Consider the following 25,805-nt stretch of genomic DNA (forward strand, 5'->3'; position numbering starts at 1 on the left):
TCATTGCTGGAAAACATGAGGGTTAAAAATTAGAGAAACAGAAGGATGTCAACCATAGTCTCATGCTGGTGATCCAGGCTTATGTTGTTAGCAAAGATTCAGTGGTAAAGTTTATAAATATGAAGGTAATAAAACAGCTCATTATGTGGTTATTCACTGATTAAAGAGAACATGGGACTAATATATAGAATGTAAGGTCTGTGTAGTTTGACATTTTGGCTTTGTGTATAATGATATTGGGATGGTACAGGTTTTCAAGAACTGAAATGGTGTGTCATGGTTGGCTTTTCAAACAGGTTTCTCCAAACATCCTTGAGGAGACAAACTAAATGAAATGGAACAGACAAGTTTCTCCTTTGTGGTCAGAATTTCCTGGTTTAAGTCAGTAACTGAAAACAAATGCAGAAGGATGAGTCAGAATGTGCTGTCATTGCTTTTTGAAAAGCTGAAAGCATATTGCTTTTATGTTTTAATCTTCCAAGTTAAGTGCTGCAGTAATTCATCTGGTTTAAGTATGCTTCAAGTCAAAATGCAAATTTTGTCCCATTATTACTATTATTTACCCTACAAACTCTGGTTTTGGTAGCAGGAAAGGAAGGGAGATATTTCCACTAGATGTCCAGGGGTCTGGTTTAGGAAATAAGTTATAAGAAGGCTGGTGGTGGGTTTAATTGAGACAAGAGATGATTTTAGAGAAAATCAGTAGTAGCCCACATTTAGCCAACATCTAGGACCTTGAGCAATGCATTTTCCGTACTAACTTATCCTTGATTTTGTTATTTTCTTGTAGCCTGAAGATGTATATATTTGCCTGTAACTTGTGGTAATTTTCTTGTATCACTGTCATATTGGCCATGAAATTTTTAATAAAAACCTCCAAGACCTCAAAAAAAGATGTGTGTTACAGTTGAAAACCTTGTCTGAACTACACGTGGATGTCTGCAGTAAATCTGCTTCAGCGAAGAGTTTGTAAAATAGTCTTCCTGGAGTCAGCCCTCTAACCGGCGAGCCCGGCAGCTGTGACAGGAAGAAACCAGGCGTCTGCGGCTGGCAGGCGGTCTTTGACGGTGTGCAGCGACCCCTGACCAGCTGCGGTCGGAGAGGCGGAGCCTCGGCCCGAACGCGCTGGACCCTCGCCTTTTACCTGGGGCAGACTCGGTCCGGGAGTGAGTCTTTGTAGAGTCAGGGCTTCTGCTGGGCAGGGCTACCTACTAATCCTCCAGGCGGACACGGGGCGGGGGGCAGATGGGGCATATAGGTGACGTCCGCTGGTGAGAAACACCTAGCGCAGGTAAAAGGGTGGCGGCGAGAGGGAGTTCCCACCCGGTGCGCTCTTAAATAAAGACTTAAGAAAATACTAAGGAGGGGCCGATCGGTGTGTTTCCGACGCGTCTGGGGCCCCACCTTCGGCCCCTTGAGTAAGAAGTGGAGGCTTCAGAGAAACCTAGAAGAAAAGCGTCTTTCCCCGCGCACCGCCTACCACTCCTGCGCAGCGGGCCCAGCTCGCGCCCCGGCCGTGGCCTTCTGCCCCGCGGATCCCTCCCACCCGGGCCTCCGGGTGTCTTGGCCGCGACCCGCCCAGAGTCCTCCCATGGCGGCAGCCGCAGCCTCGCGCTCCTGGAGCGCAGCTCTCTGCCGGCAGCTCCTGCTGACCCTCACGGTGAGTGGCTGCCCGCGCCACCGGCTACCTAGAGAGGGCTCCAATCAATTAGGGACCAAGGGGGACACTCTGGGAGCAGGGGTGGTGGGCAAAGTGGAGTTCGTGGGCCTTGGGATCTCTAAAAAAATGGAGTTGGTTGCGGTGGGGGAGGGCAGACAGGAAGGATGGTGCCCCGGTGCCGCGATCCCGAAGGGGAAGAGAAGGGTGTATCCTGTAGATAAAATCAGAGCAGGCAGGTAGAGACGAAGGTAGCAGCTGCAAACGCCCATCCGAAAGAGTGGCCTCTGGGTACGAGGAAGAAGCGCCGTGTGCCAGTGTTGCACCTGTGCGCCTCTCGACTTTCCTGGAAAGGTTCTGTAGCTTCTGCCTTGGTGCAGGTTCAGACAACTAAAGAGGGCACCCTCTGGGCGGACGCGACGTGAAGTACGGTCTTTGGGTGAAAGAGAACTACGCGCTTTGGGGGGTTTGGGGGGGGCTCTAGGTGGTCATTTGTAGTTTATTTATTTTTTTCTCACCCTGTGAGGTTACCTTCCCCTTAACGTTGGAGAAATTGGTCATCTAGATCTGTTGTACCCGGAGGCATTTGGATTCTTCTGCCCCCCTGCCCTCTCACTTCCTTCCCACTTTACAAAACACAAGAGCGAAGACCCTACGCACCCAGAGCTGAGGGTATAAGGGGGTGGCCTTATTTGAGGCAGGACAGCCTTCTTTCCACCCTCCCTGGAAGAAGAGACTGGAATCTCATTTGGAGACTAGAAGGCGCAGAAATCCAGTGCGGGGGAGCAGTCCCTGAGAGAGTGTGGGATCAGAGGTGCTCATCCTGGACTTCCTGGGTCTCCTGAAAGGAGGAACATTAAGTAGACCGGATATGAGAAAGTGCTCAGGTCGCTGGTGTCTTGTGACATTGAGACTCCTGTGAAATCTCAAGGACTACCGCACACAAGGGAAGATTCCTTCTGGTTGTGGTGGAACTGAAGGGCTGAAATAGTTGGATTGTTTGCCCTTCTCTATAGCTCTCATTTGAAAGCAAATTCCTTTAATTTGTAAACAATGAAATTGTAGTTGTTTCTATTCTTAGAAAGTCCTTAGAACTCCTTGGACCCCAAAACTGTTAACTAAATCCCTGGGGCACATTAATAAAATAGAAAAGGCCACATGCACAGCAGTTAACACTTTACTGTTGAAGAAACCAAGAACAAACTGAGTAACAGTCACGAAATATGTGGTCAATGACCAGGAATGAACTTTGGTTAGATTCCTAATAAAGTTGCCAGTTCTGTTTACACCACTGGTCATTGTTCTTTGAAGGAAAAAGGGGTGATTAGTCACAGCCACCAAATAGCATTGCTCTGTATATATTTACAACAGAACTTTCTGCGTTAATCTCAGATCCTCTTTAGAAGAAAGTGATTGTAAGTGAATAAATACATAGAATAATCCCCATTTTTGTGGCCTTCCTTAGCTTCAAAGCAGGAAAGACCAGAAGAGGGGTGGAGACAAAAAGAGCATGGGCTCTTATTGCACCCCTTGTTCTCCTACATTCAAACTGGAAGGAAGGCCTAGTGTTCTGATGCTTTCCATGTATTCCTGCAGAGCTCTGCCAGCCTCAGCTGGTAGTTGTGGCTGTGAGTCTTGTGGGATAGATGCATAAAGACTATTTGAGTAGCTATTATTAAATAAGCGTGGCTTTGGGGGACACCCTTTACATTTCATGCTCCGAATACAACCAAGGAATCCTTCACCATTCCACACATCAGCTTATCCCCACTTCCTAATATTGCCTCACCTCACATGTGTCTTAACCACTTGAACTTTAGCTTCTGTCTAAACATCTAATGAAATTTTTCTCTCTCAGATAATCAGACATCTTTATTGCTAAATCCAAATCACTCCTTATACAATTCTACCTTGTAGATTGAGCCTTTTCTTGAAATTCACTCCTCTTTTCTTTTGTTATTCCTGACCATTCAGAATCGAACTCCCTATTCTAGGTCTTGTCCCTAAGATATCATCCAGGTGCCTCCATATACTAAATTTATTTTGAACAATAGGCCTTTATATCTCTCTGCCTACAATGATGTGTGACACAACATTTATCTTTCCAAACAATGTTGCTTTTCTTCTAGTGTCCTGTATTTGAATAAATGACACTGCAATGCACCTTGTCCCTCAAGTAAAAAGTCCTGAAGCTGTTTGTTTTTCCTTCCTCACTGTTCCCCTCCCTTAAACCATCATTCAGTCCCATTAAATCTACATTCAGAAATATCTCATGAATATCTTTATTGCTATCCATCACCTCTGCTATTGCTCTTTGCTATTACAAATAATGTCACAATGAATATACCTGTATATATGTTATTTCATATATGGGCAGGTGTATCAATAGAATAGAATACCAGAAATGGGGTTGCCAGATAAAAGTTTAAGTGACTGTAAATTTGGTCACAAGCTCTCTTTTCCCTCAATAAAGGTTGTATATAACTAGATAGAAAGCTTTTTTATGATAAATGTCATATTACTTCATTAAGGAGATATATGTATATATATAATGCTATACTATGTATATGTGGTATGAGACTATAGTACTTGATCTAGGCAGTCATTTGGCAAGTGACTCGTGCAGAACACCACAGAAAATTTCAAACATGTGAAAGATTTAAATATAACATATGTTACCAGATAGATAACAAGAAAACATGATACATTTCTATTTAAATTTGGAGTCAAGAAGGCCTACTTATGGCTCAGATTTCAAAAGCCATTTATTAAAATCAAGAAAATCAATTATATTGAAACACACACAAAAACACTTATCCATGGCCAGAAACTATATCAGATGAAACAAAAACATCATAAGCAAAGTCAAAGATAACTGACAAGGTGGAAAAAATATTTATAGATCATATTTTAAAAAGTTAATCTAATATGTAAAGTCCTCTTCTAAATCAAGAAGTGTAATAAGAACATATGAAAAATTTCACAAGTTAATAAATATGGCCCATGAAAATATTCCAGCCTCATTCATAATAAGAAAAGATGAATTTAAAACTACATTGAAATGTCATTTCTTATTTGACAAACATCCAAAAGTTTGACAGCATGCTGTGTAGCCAGGAGTGTGAAGAAATAGAAACTCATACACAGTTGACGAATGTTAACAAAAAGTTACTACCTTTATGGACTGTATACAGTTATAACAAATGAAAATAGAAACTTTTACTTAATCCTTCCCAATTTGTATGCATCTAATATCTTTCAGTTTTTTATGTACCAATGTTGCATTATTTTTATTATTGAGATTTTATAGTATCCTTTAATATGTGCTAGGGCTAATATCCTTTCATTGCTTTTCTTTTTCATAATTTTCTGGTCTATTCTTAATTATTGATATTTTGTTTTTATCTTTTATGTCAACTTGTCTAGTTCCAGAAAAAAATACTACTGGGATTTTTATTAGGACCATAAAATTTATAATATAGTAAAAATTAATATATTTATGTTTATTTTCCTTTTTCAAAATAAAGGCATATCTTTGTAGAAGTCTATTTTTGTGTTCTTCAGAAATATTTTCAGATTTTTATCAAATAGGTTTTACATATTTCTTGTTACATTTACTTCTTGACATTCTATTTTATTGCTTTTGAAAATGATTTTTTCTCTCCCATTATATTATTTAACTGCTTTTATTTATGTGTATGAATACTAATGATTTCTATATTTTAATTGTAATTGCTGCTCCTTTACTGAAATTCTCTTATTGTTTTAAAATAATATATTGGTTGATTTGCTGGGGTTTTCCAAATAAATAGTCATATCAAGTGCAAAAAAAGATTTTTTTCACCCCTTTCTAATTCATATGTCATCTAATATCTCTCTTGCCTGATATACATTAATGTGATGTTAATTGTAAATACTGACTTGTTTCTGACTTTACTGTGGCTGTTGCTTGTGCTTTCCCATTGATGTCATGATTATAATGTAATATAAAAATCATATTGAAAAAGTAATTATCAATTCTTATCTTGGGGCCTTTTAAAAAGAAAATCTAAGAGTGGTTTTTGAATTTGGTCAAATGTCTTTTAGCATCTAGAGTTTTGATCACATGCCAGGACTTTGTTAGTCAATGGCATGAGGTTCCCAGACCAAGCCAAGTGATATGAATGTTGATTACAGATCCACGCCAGGGCCATTTTACTTCCAGCTCACCCCTGCAATGAAGGCTTTGCATTGGAATCCCCGGTTAAGGTGGCCAACTCTTGTCTTAGATCTTAGACAAGCCGGTGCTTTGATTTCACTCCTTTCTGTGGAATAAAAAAAAAAAACAAGAGTAAAATCTTTTCAGATCAAAAGTCATTTCTAGTTACTGCTCTTTGTCCCTGCTTTATACTCAGTTTCTGCCTAACAATTCCTTACAAAAGAAAGTATCCATCATTTTCAGTTTGGGCATCAGGGTTTGACTGAATGACCTACCTGCCATTATTGGAAATGAAAATTGTTTCCCGTTCATTATCCATACTGGTCAGACTTACATTATTCAGATCAGAAGCTTCTTATGTAATTTATCTGCTTAAAACAAATCTTGGTGTTATTCTCTTTAGGAAGTAAGATCCATATATTTTGTTAATGCTATTCAGAATCTGACCACACCTACTTCTCTGAATACACTTTAAACTTCTGTTCTCCCCATGCTACATGCACCAGCTATTCCATATTTTCCTGTTCAGGTCTGTGTCATTTCTGGGCCTTTGCATATTTTTTCTCTCTTCAGAATATGCAAACTCTGCCTCTTCATGACATGGGGAACTTGTAACCACTCTTCAGGTGCCATTATCTGGCTCTTACAGAAGGCTAGTTTTCCCTTCTCTCCCATAGCACCCCATACTTCCCTACTTTATTAAAATTACAAATATGCCTTACCTTTGAATTGAGTGTTTTGTGAAGACCATGTTTACTTCTCTGTGTCTGAACATAGAGATTCAATAAATATTTATTGAATGCATGAATGGATGGATGTATAAGACACTTAGTCAAAGTATTGTCTTAATCCAGCCTTTCTTGTCTTCTCTGTTTTTACCTTAGTCCAAGTAGCCATCCTTCCTCTCTTGGATTCCTCCTGTAGCGTCCAAATTGGTCTCCTTGCTTCCACTCTTGCTTCTGCAGAATCTGTTGTCATATAGCCACCAGAATGGTTATATATAAACACTTGCCAGATTATGCCTCTCTACCGCTTCTAAACCTGATGCTGCTTCTCTCTGCACTCCTTATTATGGCCTTTTAGAGCCTACGTGATATGCCTCTGCATTGTCTCTTTAATATCATCTCCTATTATTCTTCTCTCACTGTGCTCTACTATGATGACCTCTGTTTTGTTCCTCCAAGACACAGGTGAAGTCCCCTTCTAGGGCCTTTGTTTTGGTTTTGCTCTACCTGGAAGATTCTTCTGTTGGTGAACTTGTTTATTTCCTCATTTGATTCAAGCTTCTGTTCTTCCCTCTGTCACCCTCTCTTCCTGTCTTGTTTTTCTCGTAATATCTATCTCTCTCCATTTTGTAACCTTTGTGCATTTGTGTATTAATTTTTTTTTTGTCTCTCATGATGTTATCTCAGTAAATTCAAGGACTTTGCTCTGTTCATTGCTGTAGCCTTTGAGCACTGCCTAGCACCTAGTAAGCAATCTGTAAATGTTGGCTGAATGAGTAAGTGGATGTATGTTTTTAGTCAACTTGAATCCTCAGTCAGCTGACTCTACTTCGGTTTTCTATGTCACTATGCAACTAGTGACAGTCCCTCTCATCTTTTAATTTCTAGTTCAAATACACTCTCTTCATTGTGTCCATCCCCAAGTTCCAAGTGAAACAAAATTCCTACTCTACCTGACTCTTCATATGTAATTAAAATTAGATAATTAAAGTTTCTTTTTTTTAAAGGTTCTTTAATATATATTGGAAGTAAACATTTTTATCTAAATTTTGTTTTTTTTAATTTATGTTTATGGACTTTGTAAATAGTGATGTAGATGTTAGTTTTACTAAAATCTGCATTTGGTTAAACTATAAAGAAAAATTGTAAGTATTTTGGAAACATCAATTGTAAAATTTCAGAAAAAATGAAATTAAATTCCAGTGTGTTCAAATATATATTGTATTGGAATTGGTTCACCATAAGTCACTACTCATTGAAAAATTTTAAGTGAAATATTTTCTAAAATGACTCTCATTTATGAGAAGATGCCCCTTCAAAATAAGTTTATATTTTAAAGTTATCTGCTTGCTTCTGTGGGGTATTAAATAAATACTTTACAAATCATCCACAGCAATAAGTTAATGCTACCCTTTAAAAGCATTAAGGTTTTATTTAGGCTATTACTGATTTGGTATTACAGCTCATTTAAGCAATTGACAATTAATTGACATATTTTGTTGCCTCATTAAATTTGTTTTTGTTTCTCTTTCCTATTTATTCACCTGGGCTGCTTGCCTAATAGTTTCAGCACTCTCTTGTGTAGGCTGTTGGTTCCTCAATATACCTACTCAGATTGTGAAATTACTATTAAGTTTATTTTACAGAATACAAAACAAAGCCTAGTAAGGTAAGAGAGTCTCTGAATGTACATGCTCAGCGAAGGAGCGAGTCATGATTTTTAGTTTATTATTTTATTCTTTTCCCTTGACACAATTTTTTCCTGACTTTTTTATGCCAGTGTATGTTTTCTATGTTATTTTGTTAATTATATAAACTGATTTATAATTATACAAATTTATAGTTTATGTAAACTATATATACATAAAAAGTATCTTTTAAAAAAACATTTATTTATTTTTGGAGAGAAAGGAACAGAGGGAGAAAGAGAGGGTGAGAAACATCAGTGTGAGAGACATACAATGATTAGTTACTTCTTGCAAACCCCAAACAGGGGACCTGGCCGGAACCCAGGCATGTGTCCTGACTGGGAATTGAACCGGCAAACTTTTGGTTAGCAAGCTGGCACTCAATCCACTGAGCCACACCAGCCAGGGCTAAAAATATCTTTTTTTTAATGCATAATATTTAATTGATTTTTTAGGTCTTAACATTTGCCTGTGATGCCTGCAAAAAAGTGACACTGCATGTTCCCTCCAAACTGGATGCTGAGAAATTTATTGGTAGAGGTAAGAAACTGCCAAAATACGTGAAATCCAAATTTGTATGATCTGTAAAAATAGTATAACTTTTAGAACTCACATAGTACATTATCATTTATAATGCATGTGGTATGATTCCGATGAAAGGAATATTTTTTAATTGAAAAACATGATTATATGAAATAAAAAGGTTTAGCTTGAGTAATAAAAAATTATCAACATTTACATTAATAGAAGGTTTTAACACGCTTCTATGAAATTGAGAAATAGTTTTGAAATTATTTCTTAAGTCTAATGGTTTTGTTTTTGGATTTTTGTCGTAAAATATTTTGACATTTTATTGCATTGATTTCACATATTATTTTTTCAGCAATTAACTTTTATATAACTCAACTATTAGAAAAGATCAGGCCAATGTGAACACAGAATATGATGACTATTTAATATTAGACATAAAGAGTTCAATAATATTTTAATTCAATAACCGCCAATTTTAATCCTCTAGATTCTGTATAACTTACTTCAGATTTACTTAGGTTGCTCTCTACCTAATCAGAATTAATAAAGAAAAACTTTTTGGTGTTGGTTTAAATAGTTAAATAATGGGGTTTACATGCCTTTATTTCAAAATAAATGTCCCTTCTATAAAAGGATATAGCATACATTATTAGAAGTGATGTATGTGTGTTATTTGTGTTTAGCACAATTTAATTAACCATAGAGTTTCATAGGTTCTTTAAAAATAAAAAACTTACAAGTGTCAGTATAGTCAATTTTAAGTTTTTGTCCCCCCAGGCATATATTACTGTTAAAACTATATATTGTTATGTTTTACCTTTCAAATAATTGCTGTGTATTTTTTACAGTTAACCTGAAGGAATGCTTTAAGTCTGCAAATCTAATTCACTCAAGTGATCCTGATTTCCAAATTCTAGAAGATGGTTCAGTCTATACAACAAAGGCTCTTCTTTTGTCGTCCGAGAAGAGAAATTTTACCATATCACTTTCCAACACTGGAAACCAAGAAGAAAAGAAAATACTTGTCCTTTTAGAGCATCAAACAAAGGTATGCCAAACTACAAAATGAAGTATAATGAAGTATTTTCTTCAGGTGCAACTAACATTACCAGGGAACATGTGGAATCAGAAAGGATATGGGATAATTTAGCTTGAAGATGAATGAAAACCGTGATGCATTTAACAGTGTTCAAAGGAAAAAGGATTCTGTAACATGGATTAATTCGAGTTTGTAATTCCTTTTTATTTGGGACATAAAAAGAGAAATTGAGATCTGCTACAGTATGAGAACTTGAGGTTAGACACAAGGAAACATTTGTTGATCTTTACTATAGAATAGATTTTTTAAAGACAAGTTTTGAAAGTCTCTGGAAGCTTTGTATTATCTTAGACAGTATAATTTTTAGTCTTAGAAAGTAGATGACTATTTTTGGTTGAGGTTTGAACCTCACCCATGGTTATTACTTTGTGACACCCAGGGAGAAATAACTTCCGTTTATCATTGGCCAATACTCACTGTAGCCATCTGAGAGTTGTCACTATCTTTCTTTCCTTGTTCTGACACAGATCTCTCTGTTGGTTCCCTGGCTCTTCCTAATTTTTGGTGAGTGGTCGATGCTTATGCTAAACTTAGAAGGGCATGTAGTCTACTTATTTTCTTTGCATATCTCTCCTTCCATGTTTTGCATGGCAATGTGGCAAGAGTAATTTCTTTTTCAGTTTCTCTTCTAGGCTTCCAATTTCCTCTCTTTCTTCCATATGCTTATCAAGTTATTGTCTCATGGGGATTGTTGTGATAACAGGGCAGTTATTTCTTCACTATCTTTTTGCAGGGTTGACATTTAGTTTTATTTTCAAGCTCTTCCTTGGTCATATACGTTCCCAGCTAACCCTCATGAGAGGAGAAAGATGTATCAATGTTCTAATGTTTGAGAACAAAATGCTTGTTGACTTTATTATATTTTTTCTTTTTTTCTAAATTCAGGTACTAAAGCAAAATCATTATAAAGAAACAGTGCTAAGGCGTGCCAAGAGAAGATGGGCTCCAATTCCTTCTTCAATGATGGAGAATTCCTTGGGCCCTTTCCCACTTTTTCTTAAACAGGTACAATTTACTTTTTTTGTACTGTGAAGGTCTATGGTTTCCATTAAAAAAAAAATTGGACAATGACTATTTAAAAGATAGTAGTGTATGAATATATGAGTGAATGTGTATGCATATCATATGCTTCAATATATGGATATAAATATATATCTTTACACCTGCATATATTGTTTGCAGTTTTAGTCATGCAAAGGTCATTAAGAAAATCGTACAACGCATCTAATGACCTCAAACAAATCTTAATGAATTTTCATATCCGCAAGGGTATTACAGAGCCTGGGTATAGTCTAGAAAACTCCTAAACACCTTCTGTAAAAAAAAGAAAGAAAGAAAATTGCTGATAAAAGGTCAAATGCTGTGATGGGAAAGACACATATGAGGTCTGTCCAGAAGGTATCCAGCCATGTAATATGAAAAATGGAGACATTTATTGAAGAAGATACAAAGTACAAGAAACATTGTACATAGGACAATGATGCCTCAGTCCCCTTCAAAGTAGGCACCTGGGGACCTCACAGTTCTCCCAATCATCATCAGCTGCTCTGTTGTATTTTCCTGAATCTCATCGAAGGTCTGAAATCTCTTCCCTTTCAAAGGTGGTTTGAGTTTTAGGAAAAGCTAGAAGTCATAGGGCACCAACTCCGGGCTGTAGGGGGCCTGAGTTACCTGGGTAATTTGATATTTCACCAAAAAACTCAGCATGAGACATGATGCATGAGCGGGCATGTTGTTATGATGAAGCTGCCAATCACCAGTTGCCCATAGCTGTGGCCTTCTGAATCATCCGAATAGTTTTCATGGAGGAATGTTCAAACTTAATGTAAAACCTGATGCAGATTCATTGCTCTGCTTATTCAGTTATCTTGAATGCAACGGCCACACAATACACATGCTCACTGAATGCCATCTATCACCCCCATTGACTCGTACAGTGAAGTTGCCATTGTTCATACATATACATTCCAGTCCACTCTCCTTGGCTGCCAGTTTACATCGATGTCATACAAGACATTCTTGTTATATTAACAGAATTGGCAAAAGTCAGTTTACAGTTGTGAGTATGTGAAACACAGACTTTATTCTTGTATATTTATTATTATATTATTTATTTGTATTACAGTTGTAAATTTACTTTTCCTACCCCTGTAGAAAGTAAAAATTCAAGTTTGCTTTCTTTCTAATGGCAACAATATAATTTTTCATGCTCAGAATACTTTGTTTCCTAGGACAGGAAAAACCTTAGAGGTTTGGTCCATATAGGTATCATTTAGCCTTTAAATTATTCGTTAGTTATTCTGGGAAACTAAGATACTACTACAATGTTTTCTTCATGCCTTACTCTTGAAATATCTCAATTATAAGATGATCTTATTTTATTGTTGCTTTTTATACATACATAATAATAAATAAAGATGGCAGTTAGTTATTTCAATAGAAATAGATGAAAGTTTTGCTGAAACAAAAATTTGTCTCGTGTCAATGTTTACCTTTTAGGTTGAATCTGATACAGCACGAAACTACACTATTTACTATTCTTTAAGAGGGCCTGGAGTGGACCGAAACCCCATAAACTTATTTTATATAGAGAGAGATACTGGAAACCTGTATTGTACACGTGCTGTAGATCGTGAGGAGTATGAGTCTTTTGAGGTAAAGTCTAAAGTTTATTTACTATACTAGTAATTAGTCACTTTGACTTTTTTTCTGATTCTCAATTCATTTACCTTTTTCTGTTTGCTGACTTCATTGTCTGTGCACCTGATAGTGCAGCCTTGGCTTGAGGCAAAAAGAATGTCATAGATTCTATTAGAAGGTTCTTAGTATTATAGTTTTACTATTTTTTTTCCAAAGAAAAAAGAGTACCACTTCAAAAACAGTTATTTAGTTGACAGAAAAGAACTGTGAATCTCTTTATGGTAGAGAGAGAGGTGGGAGCTTAAGTGAAGTTTAGAATTAACTCTCCCTTTGCAATGGGAGAAAATTCACTTGTGGGGAGCAAGTATGGACTACGGACAGTGTTTCTCTAAGATTATTCAATCTTTTCTTCATCTGGGTAACCTCCCATGGTGAAATGAGATAAATAATGTAAGAATTTAACCTGATTTATTGATTTTCCAACAAAACTTGGTCATTTAGCTTCATTCAATATTAATTATTTTACATCTGTTTTGGGTTTATTAATTATTTACCAGTAGACCAAATTAACTGAATAGACACACAAACTTTGAATTAAATATTTAGGGTTAGACTTGCTACCACATAGCCCTCTAAGTACCTGTGTAGCTCTGTTCTTTCCATGATAGTTGTTCCGAGAAAAACTGGAATTGAAATTTATTATAAAATCAAAAGAAATAAATTCTATTTCACATATAATTTACAGCCATTCATTTGTTCTATTTCTGATTTTCCTTTTTTAAAACAAAAACATTTGTATGAAGACAGTAATCTAAATATAACCATCAATGTGCCTAAAGTCATCATTAGTATTAGAAAGCAAGATAACATCTCAGTTAGCTGCACATGGGATATTTGGAATCTGAAGAAGCCAAAGTTAAAAAACATCCAGAAAAGTGTATTTAAAATTCATGGACCTAAAGCTTTCAAACAAAACAAAACATAATAATCCTTAAGACTGTTTTTGGAAAATAATTTTTAAAAAATTACACTCTTGAATAACAATACAGCAATGGTGAGGAGACCAAAATTATCTGCTATTATATTAGACAAATTTAAACATAAAATGCTATATACTACACCATGAAATTAACCACCTTTTGTGGCATCAAGGTATGTCCATGTCCAAATACAATAACAAATGGTAAACCTCATACTGCAGTGCTAAACAGTCTACACCTTAAAGCCAACACTAATTTGAACAATATTTTGATAGATTATTTTTACTCTTCGTATTTTACTCTTTTCACAGATAGTTGCCTTTGCAACAACTCCCGATGGATATACTCCAGAACTTCCACTTCCCCTAGTAATCAAAATTGAGGATGAAAATGATAATTACCCAATTTTTACAGAAGAAACTTACATTTTTACAGTTGCTGAACATAGCAAAGTTGGTGAGTACCCACTTTAACAGTGTGTGGCAACTTGGTGTTTCAATTTGATAATTCAGTTTTCCTATGAAATCCAGTTATCCTGCTGTAAGGAAAAAGGACTTACATGTCAGGCTGCTCTGGGGGGAATTTTACCCTTTCTTTCACTAGTTCACTCTGTACTGTGGCCTTGGGTGATTTAAAAAATTTTTGACAAGCCTTATCTGTAACATGGGGAATTAATATGCAAGATTGAAGATTAAATGAAGCATAATACACATATAACGCCAAGCACAGTGCCTGAAAAATAGGAGTTATTCAGTAAATGTTACTTTGCCTTCCTGTCTGAGATAACATAAATACTTTTCAGAGAATATACTCCAAAAAAGAGTAAGCTTTGAGCAACTGAAGTCTCAGCATTTTAAGAGATCCATTGATGTTCTGTAGTGATTGAATGATTGACAATATTCTGGACATAATCAATCATAAAAGGTCATTGAGAATAATACAAATGTTTTCTCATCTTGTGAGAATGGACCATTGCATCTGGAAGACAGAACGCAGTTTTTTAGTTTCCCTCTAGAAAGATCTAACTAGACCAAAAATTTTTAGAGAAAACTTACCCATATGGTCAATTTAAGTACAAGCTTGCAAATAGAAAAAGGTTAAAGAAAAATTACAACTCTTTAGTGTAGAAATACAAAGACCATGTAGGGATATTATCAACATTTATAAAATTATATATTAAAAACAGTAAATGTGGATATTGTCACCAAATTCCAAAATGTTAGGCTTCTGGTAAATGGTGATGGACAGAGACTTGACTTGGGGTGGTGAGCACTCAATACAGTGTACAGATGATGTGTTGTAGAATTGTGCACCTGAAACCTGTATAATTTCATTAGCTAGTGTCACCCCAATACATTAAAAAAGAAAAAAATATACCAAAAAATGCTAGGCTGCTGAAATATTTAAAAGAAAGCCATACTATATATGAAAATCTACAAACTATTATCATACTATTATTATTATAAAAACTATCATTACTCTGATACATAAGTGTTCCAAAACATTTTCAGAGTAGATGGAAAGGAATGATATAAAGGGAAAGTTGAAAATGTGAAAGTTTTGGAAATTAAAGAGGATTTTTCAATATGAAGGTTCCACCGTGGGACAGGTATGTGCAACTGACAAGGATGAACCTGGCACGCTTCACACGCTCCTGAAGTACTCCATCCTCGAGCAGTTTCCAGTGTCACCCACCCTGTTTTTTATGCATCCATCTACAGGTGTCATTACCACAACATCATCTCAGCTAGACAGAGAGGTAAAGTAACATCAATGTTAACAAATTATTTGCTTGCCACATTGCTATTTAATAGTACCTGCATATGTCTGTATATCACCTGTAAATGTGTTTTTGAAAAGTATGCTGCAAATCTAATTTTAGAAAAATTAGCATTTTAAGTTATGTTAATTGAGGTCCTTAACTTTGCAGTGCACTAATTTTGAAACGAATTTGTTTTCTCCTGAATTGTGTTTTATAAAATTGAATTTCCTGATATAAATATTTGTAGTATTAAAAACAAATATCAGATATAAAAAGTGAAACTTTTGGAAAATGTGTAGAAATTTGTTATCTACGGATAACAATGCTTCTTTTTCTGCCTGCATCACGTCTTCCTTAGAAAGTTCTTTGCATTCTTCCCCTTGCAGAGGTTAAATGAAAGACTATATCTCTCTAGTCTGGCTTACCATTTTCGGTTTACTGCTACAAGTACTTATTTGGATATTTTAGAGATACCTAAAATGCACTATATCTAAAATGGAACTTTTCTTTCCTTCTAAAATGCCCTCCTTCTCATGTTTTCTAGTCAAAATTACATTAATACATTCTTTTCCTATTAATCACTTTTCTATTATGTCCTTGAAATCATGTTCTCCAAATTTGGTATCTCCTCTTGCCCCCTAGATAAAATCACTTTCCAAAGCATGTTGATATTACCTTCAAGAGTATTTCACTTTTATATTCTGTCCATTTTGCTGCAGTTGTCATAATTTAGTAATTTATTCACTTGGTTATTCAACTGTTACCTCCTTCATCAAACATATATTCAGCTGAATTCTTAGAGCAGTTTATCTGGCCTACTTACCATATTTGTAATCCTTAATCTTAAAATATAGTATTATATGTTTATCAGGTATTTCTTTGATTCCTAAAACTTCATATTAGATTAATTTCTTCTTATTCTCTTTATCTTTCATGGAATAGACCAATGCTGTTTAAATTTTCTGATCTCAAAATCCCTTTGCAATATTAAGTATTTTTGAAGATTCCAAGGACATTTTATGTGGGTTATATTTATCAGTATTTACCCATTAGTATTTAAAATGGATAAAAATTTAAAATATGTATTTAATTACCCAGTTAAAATAATAATGGATATATTGCATGTTAACATAAATAAAACTTTTATAAAGAGAAATAATTGCATTTTCCAAAATAATAAATAATTTAGTGAGAATAGTGGCATTATTTTGCAGTTTCTCAAATCTTTTTAATACTTGGCTTTATATAAGACAGATGAATTCCCATATCTCCTGCAGTGAGTCTACTATAATAGGTAGTAATAGCTAATGTACATTAAAAAAAAAAAAAAACCCAACAGATACAAAGTTAGAAAAGAGCAGAATATTAAATATTTTAATAGTAATTTCAGATCTTTGTGGATATTCATCTTTGATACTACACCAAAACTTGACAAGTGGTATTTTCATAAATGTTTTTTGCTAAGTGCATTCTGAAGTCTTATCAATGAACTTTCATACATTGTTACATTAAAACCCATTGGTCTATCCATACTGTGTGGATAGTTCATGCATGTATGATTTTGTAACATACATTCATCATATGGGTTTGCTAAGTTATGCAGAATACATTTCATTAAACAATGTTGAACAATCAACTCTTTACTTCCATTAATCTCACGAGGCTTGATAAAAATGTTCTAGAATTCTTATTTTTGTTTAAACACCCCAGTTTATTATTAGTAATAAATAGTTTTTTCCTTTTAAAGTGTCATTCACATTATGTTTGACAAAATGTAGTTTTTTGAATGTACCAATCTGAATAGTCAGATGTCTTTCATATAAAGATTGTATTTTATTATAAACAAAACAAAACAACACAACACAGTCACAGCTAGATCAGCTCATAAATCACACAATCATACAAGTACTTTTCCTGAAGAGGAATACCAGCCAATGCTATCCAGCAGAAGAGCTCTATGCATGCCTCCCATTTCTTCACATGGATATGGGTTGCAATTCAATAAAATTAAACATTTTTTACTGTATCCATGAAGAAATTTCTAATGAAATTGGCACTTATTTTTCTTATTATTTATAAATTAATTAATTTTTATTGTATGTGTCTGTGAAGAATAGAATATTATTTTCTGGATAAATGAATGAATTAGTGTTAGAGTCCTACATATTATGCAGGTTCTTCATTGGATTTATGTGCACAAGTACAGCAGATTATAAACCAATTCTTTTCTTTTATCATCATCTTGAATAGATCTGTCTGATAGAATCAGCGAAAAACTAATGAAGGAGTTTTGGAGTGCTTTTCCCCAAGAGTGCTCTGGAGCTATTTTTAGACTCCAGGATTCCAGTCTTCATCTGTTATCTTCAACCCTTTAAGCCCTTTAAACGTCAGAATTTTTCTTCTATTGGAAAATATCACAAGTTCATATTTAGGCCCACAAAGTTCATTTCTTTGTTTTATTAACTACTTGGTTATTTCCAATGTCTTAACTCACTACAAACAAAATATGTATTTCCTCCTGAAAGTGTACTAGCATGAGGTTTTTAAAATTTTTTAATGCAATAAGACTGTTACCTTTCAAGTCAACATAGGTGATTGGTTATGAGAGAAGAGTAATAAGAAAATGTGGTGTATAAAAAGCATAGGGACTGAGAGAAATTTCAGTTTTTAGGAAATGTATGAAAACAAGAATGTTTAACAGGTGCTGAAATTAAAGGAAGGAGGTGGCTGTGTAAGTTTTTTACATATTATTTTGTCTTATGTAAAGAGAGGTATTTTGTAGGAAATGTATTATTATCATCATTTTATAGAAGAGGAAACCTATGTAAGGAGAATTTTCCAACTGCTTGAGATTACATTTATTATTTTGGGAGTTGGGAGTAGAACCCAAGTCTCTTTATGTTCAGTCTAGAGGCATTATTATCAGTGTTTATAATCATTCTATATCTCAGTTACTTATGATAAATAAAACCATTATGAGGAGAAACACATTTTTTTAAAACTAGTGATAAGTCTTCTGCAATCTCTGATGAATGAAATATCTTAAGAGCCAGATTTTATTTTGTTTGGGGACAGAAAGTGACATAACCTAGACACTTGTTTTCATGCTAATTTAATTATCTTTTTTATCAATGTAAATATTTAAAATCAATCTTTTTTTACAGAATAATATTCATTGTTTTCTTACAAGGCTGGTATAAAAGTCACTGCTATGTATTTTTGAACATGAGAATGTGTTTTGGATAGGAGATGAAGATTTTGATTAATTACTAGGCAATTTTAAATGTGGCCAGGGCTGTATCTTTTCTTTCTGTTGAGTAAGGCTAAAACCAATTGATTCCATAATCTATGAGTAGTACTTTGACCTTGAGAAACTACTCTATTTTCAAAAATTAATTAAAAATTATTAGTGAGGAAATTATTCTTCTGCTAGCACATGAAAGCTATAACATTTAAGAGTGTACCTCTTAAATTTATAATGCAAGGAAAATTGTAGAGTATAAAATAAGATTTCAGTTATAATGTTGCTTTCACACACTAATTAAATTCTTACTTTTTTGCAGTTAATTGATAAATACCAATTGAAAATAAAAGTACAAGACATGAATGGTCAATATTTTGGGTTGCAGACCACTGCAACTTGCATCATTCATATTGGAGATGTGAATGACCACTTGCCAACCTTTACTCGCACTTCTGTAAGTACATGATATTAATGAAAGAAAAATGTGCAACCCAATGTTAATTGCTAAATATGCACATCTCCATCCATGTCACATGATTTCTAATGAAGTATCCCCCTAGACAGCAATTTGGAGTTAGGGTTTAAAATCTTGTAAACATAGTACTTTGGAAATTGGAAGAAGCAGGCTTACTTCATTCACACAGTGTTCTATTTTTGTGAGAGTTACTAATTAAACGTTTTTGTTTTGTTCTTACTATTTCAGTATGTGACATCAGTGGAAGAAAATAAAGTTGATGTGGAAATCTTACGTGTTAGCGTTGAGGATAAGGACTTATTTAATACTCCTAATTGGAGAGCTAATTATACCATTTTAAAAGGCAACGAAAATGGAAATTTTAAAATTGTAACAGATCCCCAAACCAATGAAGGAGTTCTGTGTGTGGTTAAGGTAAGTATAAATTAGTAAGCTAGTTGTTTGTGTCTTATAATGTTATAACTTAGTATACTACAATTAATGAAAAGAAAGGAATTTTAGTAAATGTAGGAATAAAATAGATATATAGATAAATGTAAATGCTGTGTTTTTTATATATAATGGAATGAATGTATTCATTTTAGGAACTTTTTTGTTTAAATTGAGGTATAATTGACATAACAGTATATTAATTTCAGGTGTGCAACATAATTTGATACTTTTATATATTACAAAATGACCACCACAATAAAGTCCAGTTAATATCTATCACCACACATACTTACAAAAGACTTTTTTTCTTGTGTTGAGCACTTTCAAGATCTACTCTCCTAACAATATAGTATTATTAACTATAATCGCCATGCTGTACATTACATCCCCATGACATATTTATTTTATAACTGAGATTTGTACCTTTTGCCAGTTGATTCAATAGTCCACAAGTAGCACTTCCAATTTCAGAAACAACTCTACCTTCATAAATTAATTAAAAATTACTAGTTTGAGGAATTGTATATAAAAGCATGATGTAAAAAATTTTTTATGTTCAAATAATATAATAGTATTTACTTTGTAACCAGTCTCTTAACAAATCAAAAACTAGTGTGGCTGCAGTGCCAGTGGGACAGGCCAGATGTTCCTAGCCCATTCTTTCTGTAGCTGGGTCAAGGAGCCCCCATGTCCTGATTTCCCAAATGATGAGTTGCTCCTGGTTAACACCACGGGAAGGCTATTTGTAGATCTGTTCCTCTGCATTCAGTCTATATTACATCCTTAGTTTCCTGGCTCAGAATGAGAAGCTTTCACCATTCAAACCTGTACATATGTCTAAAACTTCTTTTTCATACTATTCTTCAGCATCTCAGAAGAACTCGCTGTTAATTCAGGAGCTAGAGTTAGTCCACAAAGTGAGCGGCTTCAGATAAGAGTCCTAGGCGTTTATCTGCTGCATTTTAAACCAGAACATGATTCAGTCCTGGGTCTGTGGAGTTTCCCTTTTGTACATATTCACAGGGAGCATGGATCAAAAATGATGAATGCATTTTTCTTACAATGATGATTAGCAGCAGTCTGGGGTCCCTTTGTTTCCAAATAACAAAGAAATGTCTTTCACGTGTTGTCTCTTTCTTTACCCACCCCTTGCCCTAATCCTTGCTATTTTAAGACTTGACACAATTCTATCTACTAGGAAATGGTTTCACCCATTCTCATTGCAACAACATATTAAGCAAAATAAAAATCTTCCATTAAACTTGGTACTACCAGTTTTTTGGAAAATAACTAGGATGGGAAAGAGAAAAAAGGAAAGTGTAATGTCCGTTAGCTCTCTATTTTCTTATCTCTTCTCTCTCAAATATGTTTTATGAACTTTGACACACGTTTCCTACCTTAAACCAGGTACAAATAACTTTATTCATCTCAGGAGGGTAGGATAAGCTGTCCCAAAATTAATGGAGTAGCTAACAACTCTTGGTTAGGGTATGGAGCTCCTAAGTCATATCTCAAGTGTTAACTCTGAAGCACTTTCATTACATATTTCTTGAAATTGTTATCAAGACCTGTGTTATTTATGTTAAATTTGTAATTGGGGAATGGGTTCTTTATTTCTGTGTTTTTGTTTTGTCTTGCTGGCTCCCCAAATATTAAGTCAGTTAAAGGACTACCCTCCTCCCCTGACCACCTCATTTCCGGGTACATGTTGAGTATTCTCATGATTATTCCCAACACAGCACTGACGTATTTCCAAATTTAGCTGGTTATATACACCAGTTAGTGTTGCCAAATAGTAAATGTCTTGAACTGATTTCTAACACACTTGCTGTTGTAGCCACTGAATTATGAAGAAAGACAACAGCTGACCCTGCAAATTGGTGTTGTTAATGAAGCTCCATATTTTAAAGAAGCTAGTTCAAGACCAGCCATGAGTACAGCTACAGTTACTGTTAATGTCAAAGATCAGGATGAGGGCCCCGAGTGTCGCCCTCCACTGCAAACTGTTCGAATTCAGGAAAATGCGCCAGTGGGGACAAAGAGCAGTGGGTATAAAGCGTATGACCCAGAAACAAGAAGTAGCAGCGGCATCAGGTATTTATAATTCAATTTAATTAGCTCCAAATTTAACATGTTTTTTAAATTTATAATTTATTTTGACACCAGTGTCCTAACTTGGCTTCTGATGCATTTTGTTATTTTAATTCATATTAACAGGTATAAGAAATTAAATGATCCAAAAGGGTGGGTCACTGTTGATGATAATACAGGATCAATCACAACTTTCAGAAGCTTGGATAGAGAGGCAGAGTCCCTTCAGAATGGTATATATAATGTTACAATCCTTGCATCAGACAAAGGTGAGAACTTTGTTTTTAAACCAGTTGCAAAACATCCTCAACTACATGCATCCTCAGCTGTTAAACCAACAACATACATTTTTAACTCAGCTGTGTACATTCCCAAATGTATTTCTTCTGAGATGACATGCAGTATAGAGTAATTGAGAAGTTTGCTGTAATTTATTAACTCAGGTCTGCTTTCTAATAGCACCCGCAGTTTTAGATGTAATTATAAAATAACTTAGTCATAGAAATATTTGAAACTTTAACAATATATAAAGCTTAACTAATCATTAAAAACTGAGACAATTACTTCAGTAAAATTAGCTTGAATTTATCTACTCATACCTGTTAAAACATGTACTTTGACAGAAAAATATATTATAGAGAGAACATACTTATTGCCCCACATGAACTAGAAAACAGTTCTGTCTCCTTACAGGAAACTAACAGTATACTTGGGGGTTAGAATTCTGAGTAAGGGCATTATATAAAAATAAGTCATGATTAAAAGTATATTATAAAATTGGAAAGACAAACAATACAAATCCATATAGTCATATAAACTGTAAAATTATGTTCTGTGAGTCCTACATAACTGAGAGAAATATGAGCACAATGATTATGTATGAGATTCATTGAGTGCATAAAATATAATTTTACTACAATATTTGAAGTTTATGCCTTTTAAAAATAAATATGCTAACTATAATAATTAAATTATTACACTGTAGCTTGCAAAATTAGAATTTAGAAGTGATGTTGGAAAATGTTTTAGATAGTCCAGTTTCCTCTAAATTAATGGGAAATGCCTCATATTTGTTGATTAAATTGGTAAAGTAATCAATATTAATTAACTTCAACCAATTAAAGACTGTTAAAACCTCAGCTTCTCATGTGCCTTTGGTAAGGCATATTTTTTGGTCAAATGCAAAGAAGAAAAATAATATGAAACACAAACCCATTGGTTTTACATTTTGATAGTAATGGGCAAATGGTTTGTTGATAGATGGCATAAAAGTTATTGTTGAAATAAGAGATTTTTATTTTTATATATTTTATTTATTTATTTTTAGAGAGAGGGGAAGGGAGGGAGAAAGAGAGGGAGAGAAACATCATGTGTGGTTGCCTTTTGCACGCCCCTAACCGGGGACCTTGCCCACAACCCAGGCATGCGCCCCAGCTGGGAATTGAACCAGCGATCCTTTGGGCCACAGGCTGACGCTCAATCCACTGAGCCACACCAGCCAAGCCTTTTTTCATTTTATTTTTATTTTTGATTTTAGAGAGAGGGGAAGGGAAGGAAAAAATAAGGGAGAGGTACATCGATGTGCAAGAGAAACATTGATTGGCTTCCTTCTGTATGCACCCTGACTGAGGACTGAATCTGCAACCCAGGCATGTGCCCTGTCCAGGAATTGAACCCATGACCTTTGGTTTGTGGGAAGACTCCCAACCAACTAAACCACACCAGCTGGGGTTGATATTAAGAGATTTATGAATATAAATTTTTTCTACATTCTTTACTGTTGCGGAGGAGTTAAAATAATTGAGAGATCAAACATCTTTATGGAACTTAGTTGAGAAGCCCTGTTAATCATCATTGTAGTATAAAATAAATGTGTAATAAGGCCTTTCCCATTCTTTTTTTTCTTTCTCTTTTTTGAAGAAGGTAGGGAAATATGTTTTCATTTTATGAACTGAGATCATACACAATACACATCTTGTTCCTTCCTGTTTTTTATGTTTTTCTAAACTCTGTACTGACTAATTTCACCTGGGTGCTACTGCTACTTCCTAATGAAAGATGCTCTCTCCTCGGGAGCACTGACCACTGAGCCATGCTCTCTTCCGAGCCTCCTACTTCTCCACAGCACTTGTTTCTTTTTAAAACTCTCTCTCAAGACTTCTCTGACTTTACTTTTCAACACATTCATTTTTACTGAATGCTTTCTGCTTTTGCTAGCTTCTTCCCTCCTAAAGATAACTACCTAAAAAAAGTCGAATTTGAGTTCAATTTTGCTTTTTTTCTCAGTCTGAACTTTTGGCAATTTCACCCAGGTATCGTCTCTGTATAGCTGGGTTTTAAGTTTCAATATTTGTTGTGTATTCAAAATTTGGGGAAGAATGTACTTCCAATTTTTTTAAACATTTAACAGGAGAGCTCCATGCACATAAATCATGGGACCATGGGGAATCCACTTGACATGACTATATTTGGAATTAGTACTTACTCATATAGAATGATATTAATGTTGATATTAGAAGGTAAGCATTGCATGCCTACATTCCAGTGTAAGAGAGTATTATTTATTTCACCAACAGATGAAAAACAGCTGTGAAACACTGAACTAGATACCTAAAATCTTAGGGTTAACATTCCATAACAATACTAATTACAATGTGCAAAAAGACTGTAGTTTAATGAGCAACTCTAAATATTTCATGGAGGGGAAATTGAAGCATTTAGTACAGACGTAGAAGAGCAAACACTGTAGGAGTAATGCAATTAACCTGATTTGATTGGTAAGACTTGCCCTTTCAACTGTGTGTGTGGACCCAAATGAAAAGAAATGCACAAGACATCCAGCAGCCCCGATTCTCAGAGAGAACAAGCACCACATAGCATGAGAGCAAGAGAGGTTAAGAGGTGAGATTTTTATGCCCTGATAGAAAGTATGCCAGGTCAATAAAACTTATCTCCCTGACTTCCCTTCATTATGTCTAGAATATAGGTGTGCATCCTGTGCTTTCCCACCTTTTTAGATTTCCTTGGGCTTTTAAATATACCAGAAATGTCCTTGTTCATACTCTCTTCCTTTCTCCTTTTAAAAGTTAGTCAAAATTCATGTCCATAATAGTTTCCATGTCTATTGTGGCTATTTAGTGAATGAACGACAAATTGATTGCAGTAGCAGTTATTGTCTGTACAACCCATTTGAAAGTGATATTTTACTTTTAACATTTCCTAAAGTCATAACCCATGACTGCTTGTCACTGTCATTTATATGTTACAGGTGCCTAATGAATATTTTTTAAAAACTTTTTAATGCACAATTTTCTAGTGATAACTCAAAACATTAAAAAATTGTATTTAGCCCTGGCTGACGTGGCTCAGTGGATTGATCTCCATCCTGTGGACTAGGGGGTCACCAGTTCGATTCCCAGTCGGGGCAAATGCCTGGGTTGCAGGCCAGGTCCCCAGTTGGGGGCGTGTGAGAGACAACCACACATTGATGTTTTTCTCCCTTTCTTTCTCCTTCCTTCCCTCTCTCTAAAAATAAATTAATAAAATCTTTTTAAAAATTGTATTTATATATTCAATTTTCTAGGTGGAAGAACATGCACTGGGACACTGGGAATTATACTTGCAGATGTGAATGATAATGGCCCATTAATACTAAAAAGGACAGTGGTAATCTGCAAGCCTGTCATGTCGTCCGCGGAGCTTGTTGCTTTCGATCCTGATGACCCTATAAATGGCCCACCTTTTAGCTTCAGTTTGGAGGGTAATTCTGATTCAAATGTACAGACAATGTGGAGACTGACAAAAATTAATGGTATGTATTTCTAACCATTACTTTGTCCTTTTCAACATCTGGACATCTAAAATACATTTTTCTAATTTTTTAAATTAAATTTCTTGGGGTAATATTATGTAAATTACAGGTGAATAATAAAAGTCTAATCTCCTCCTATCATAATATATTTGACCCCCTTTACCCTGCTCATCCTCCCCCAACCCAAACATACTTCTTTCTTGATGAAATAAAAGAATAATTCACGATGTGGGAACTACTAATGAAAAAAGGCTGATTTCTCAGTTTTGGTGTGGTAGGAAGTGGGTCTCTCTGGTGCTAAGGATTCCCTTAGGAGTTACGTGAATTTTTATTTTCATCTTTGCTCCTCATACACACACACTTCCTGACTTGTGTAACTCCCACCTCCATAGATTCTTGGCGTGCTATTGCTTCTGTAATGGAGTCCCCATATATTGGAGGTCTATGGTCTATTCTCCAGGAAGCAACTCTG

The 25,805-nt window shown here is 35.1% G+C and overlaps 1 protein-coding gene across 1 annotated transcript in view; it reads left to right on the forward strand.

Moving 5' to 3' along the window:
* The first annotated feature begins 1,283 nt into the window (after positions 1–1,283).
* DSC2 (desmocollin 2) overlaps positions 1,284–25,805 on the forward strand; it is a 30,509-nt gene continuing 5,987 nt past the window's right edge. The window contains exons 1-12 of the mRNA XM_090285683.1: positions 1,284–1,660; positions 8,724–8,808; positions 9,648–9,847; positions 10,784–10,903; positions 12,398–12,553; positions 13,830–13,974; positions 15,111–15,277; positions 18,844–18,978; positions 19,228–19,413; positions 21,269–21,525; positions 21,649–21,791; positions 25,106–25,333. Coding sequence (XP_090141809.1) covers positions 1,592–1,660; positions 8,724–8,808; positions 9,648–9,847; positions 10,784–10,903; positions 12,398–12,553; positions 13,830–13,974; positions 15,111–15,277; positions 18,844–18,978; positions 19,228–19,413; positions 21,269–21,525; positions 21,649–21,791; positions 25,106–25,333 — 1,891 coding nt within the window. The 5' untranslated portion in view covers positions 1,284–1,591. The remainder of the gene's footprint in view (positions 1,661–8,723; positions 8,809–9,647; positions 9,848–10,783; positions 10,904–12,397; positions 12,554–13,829; positions 13,975–15,110; positions 15,278–18,843; positions 18,979–19,227; positions 19,414–21,268; positions 21,526–21,648; positions 21,792–25,105; positions 25,334–25,805) is intronic.

The sequence above is a fragment of the Furipterus horrens genome, unplaced genomic scaffold, assembly GCF_987537825.1.
Source record: "Furipterus horrens unplaced genomic scaffold, mFurHor1.1.pri manual_scaffold_8, whole genome shotgun sequence".
NCBI lineage: Eukaryota > Metazoa > Chordata > Mammalia > Chiroptera > Furipteridae > Furipterus > Furipterus horrens.